The 2,855-nt window shown below is 34.2% G+C and overlaps 1 protein-coding gene across 1 annotated transcript; it reads right to left on the minus strand.

Annotated features, from left to right (window-relative positions):
- Positions 1-1,301: 1,301 nt before the first annotated feature.
- On the minus strand, positions 1,302-2,621 carry LOC116121444 (pentatricopeptide repeat-containing protein At1g12620-like). Its single transcript, XM_031407402.1, has 4 exons — positions 2,294-2,621; positions 1,950-2,092; positions 1,408-1,456; positions 1,302-1,360 (listed from the first exon to the last, which is right to left on the minus strand). The coding sequence occupies exons 1-4, from the start codon at positions 2,619-2,621 to the stop codon at positions 1,302-1,304; spliced, it is 579 nt and encodes a 192-aa protein (XP_031263262.1).
- Positions 2,622-2,855: the final 234 nt, after the last annotated feature.

Raw genomic sequence — 2,855 nt, forward strand, 5'->3', positions numbered from 1 at the left:
TATTTTTGTTGCATGCTTAATTGATGACAAGGACATGTAGAGGGCCATCAATGCAATAACTAACAAGCTCAACAACATTATCTTTTTTAAGTCTTGATACCATAGAAACCTGTAAAATCATGAAGGACAAAATATTTATTGCAACACAATAGAAGAACTGAAGATAATGCACAATAATAAGCCAACCCTGTGCTAGCAATTCCAAGTCTGGTTGTAGACTACCCACTTCTCAGAACATCTTCTAAGCACTTCAAAATTCTAAATAAACTCATATTAAGATAGATTACAGTTCTCAATTACCCTGTTTTAACATGCTGCCCTAGCTGATATTACTAAGTTTACCGTTTTCTTTTTTAAATTTAAAACCAGTAAAAAACAAAAAAAAAAAAATGGAGGGTCATTATACACTAAAATTATTGAAACAAGAATATATTATTACACATTGCTACAACTTAATACTCAAGACCTTAATTCAATTATCACACCAACATAAAGCATCTGTATAGCAGAAAACAGATTTCAATGGCAATTTGAAATCCCACATTGACCAAATCTTCATTAAAACTTGTTATACCAACTGCATATGTAACACCAGACCATATTTTTCTTGATTGTAATGTTGTCATTTCAACTGTTCCAACAGGTCCTATTGTGCATCCATATTCTTTAACATTTTATAGTGAAAAACCTTCTCTAATGCTCTTTTTGCTTTGTCTTCATCAACTATTGCTGAAAGAGCACATGCTCGTGCATAACTACATTAGAGACACACTTGGTAAGTTCTAGTCTTATTAGATTTGAACTAAAAAAGAATATATATTGAGAAATAGAAACATGTGAAACACTATAAATAAATCAAGATTTATCAGGCTTGGATAATTGAGAATATCAATGAATGAAGTTAATCAGTTGCAACATACCATTGTCCAGTAAACTGATTAGCTTGAATAGATGAACTTGAGCGGCTACCATTATTGTCATAGTTGAAGTAAGAACCATTCCACAATTCCTCATATACAACTTTTGCTTACTGAAATTTACACCAAAAATAATCCTCAAACCCTTAAGATCTATTTCATGTGGTCCAGTAAACTTATTAGCTTGAATAGATGAACTTGAGTGGCTACCATTATTGTCGTAGTTGAAGTAAGAACCATTCCACAATTCCTCATATACAACTTTTGCTTACTGAAATTTACACCAAAAATAATCCTCAAACTCTTAAGATCTACTACATGTGCAAATCCAATGCAACATGCAATGTTGCCACCTCCAATATATGTACTTACAACAGAGACAGATCACGCATCGTATGTCTGATCAGGAACGCTATCATTCTCAGTCATCCCCATCACCATCCCTATCAAATTCGAACAGATAAAAGTGTTTATTGAACCTTCTACTTACCGTAACCAATATAGAGCATTTGGGCAGCTAGATGAACTTTTGCAGGATTCTGCTCCGAAAAAAAGTTTAATACTCACCAAAGTTTTATCATGTAAGCTTTAATTTCGCTTTTGGACTGGAAATTGAGGAAGCTCGTTCAAACATTCACGATAATTTTCGGCCTTCATTAGTAACTGCATGACTAAGGACATTGTACATTCAGTCGGCTTCACATTTCTCTCCACCATCTTATGAAGGAGTTCAACAACTTTTGATATCTTATTATTCTTGAGGAAACCAAACATAAGCGTATTAAATGTGACTACATTTGGAGCACAACCTTTTTCCTCCACATATGACAACAACTTATTTGCCATTTCTAGTTGTCCATTTTTAATCAGTCCATTGATCAAAGTGCTATATATTACAACATTTTGCACCAGGTTTCCATGAAGAGAAAATTTTCGAAATAGGTCCCAAGTAGTTCCCAATCTCTCTGTTTTACATAATCCATCAATGAGGGAATTCAAACCTTCAATGCTAGCTGCAAACTTATTATTTACTAGAGCATTAAACATTTGCACCGTTTCCAAAACACATCCATTCTTGCAAAGTCCATTAATGAAAATGCTATATGTCCAAGAATCAGGAAAAGCATCGTTAAGTCGCATCTCACTAACTAAATTCCGGGCATCTTTCACCTTAGCTATATGAAAAAAGCCAGTTAACAAGGTGTTATATGTAATCACATCAGGCCTAATTCGTTCTGAAATCGTCTCTTGATAAAGATTAAGAGCTTCATTGACTTCTTTATTCTTGCAATTCCAATTGATTAAAGTATTGTAGCAAACAACATGAGGTCTATACCCCTCTTTAGTTATAGAATCAAACAACTCCTTTGCATCACCAATTCTATCGGCCAAGCAATAACTGTTCATTAAAACGCTATAGGTATAAATGTCAGGAACCACACCCATCTGAATCATATGTTCCAAAAATAATTGTCTAGCCTTCTCAACCAATCCAGCCTTGCAAAGACCACCAATTATAGTTCTATAAGCAACAACATCTGGCCTACAAATAACACCGGATTCTTTATTCCCATTAACCATCTCTTCAAGCAACTTAATGGCAATACTTATCTTCCCTGCTTTACACAATCCACCAATCAAAGTGTTGCAAGTGATCACATCAGCCCTACAACCAACAACAACCATTTGCCTAAACAATTCCATTGATTCCATAATCTTTCTCTCAACACACAGACCTTTAATCAAACTATTAAAAGACACGACATTTGGGCTAAAACCCTTCTTCAAAATCCCCCCAAAAACTGCAAAACTATCCAAAACCCTTTTGATATTACACAAGCAATTGATCAAAATATTCAAAGACATTAAATCTGGAGACAACCTAGTTGAATTCAATAGCTTATATAGCGAAATCACTTCATAATAATGCTTCTTCTT

Source organism: Pistacia vera, unplaced genomic scaffold (assembly GCF_008641045.1).
Source record: "Pistacia vera cultivar Batoury unplaced genomic scaffold, PisVer_v2 Contig984, whole genome shotgun sequence".
Taxonomy (NCBI): domain Eukaryota; kingdom Viridiplantae; phylum Streptophyta; class Magnoliopsida; order Sapindales; family Anacardiaceae; genus Pistacia; species Pistacia vera.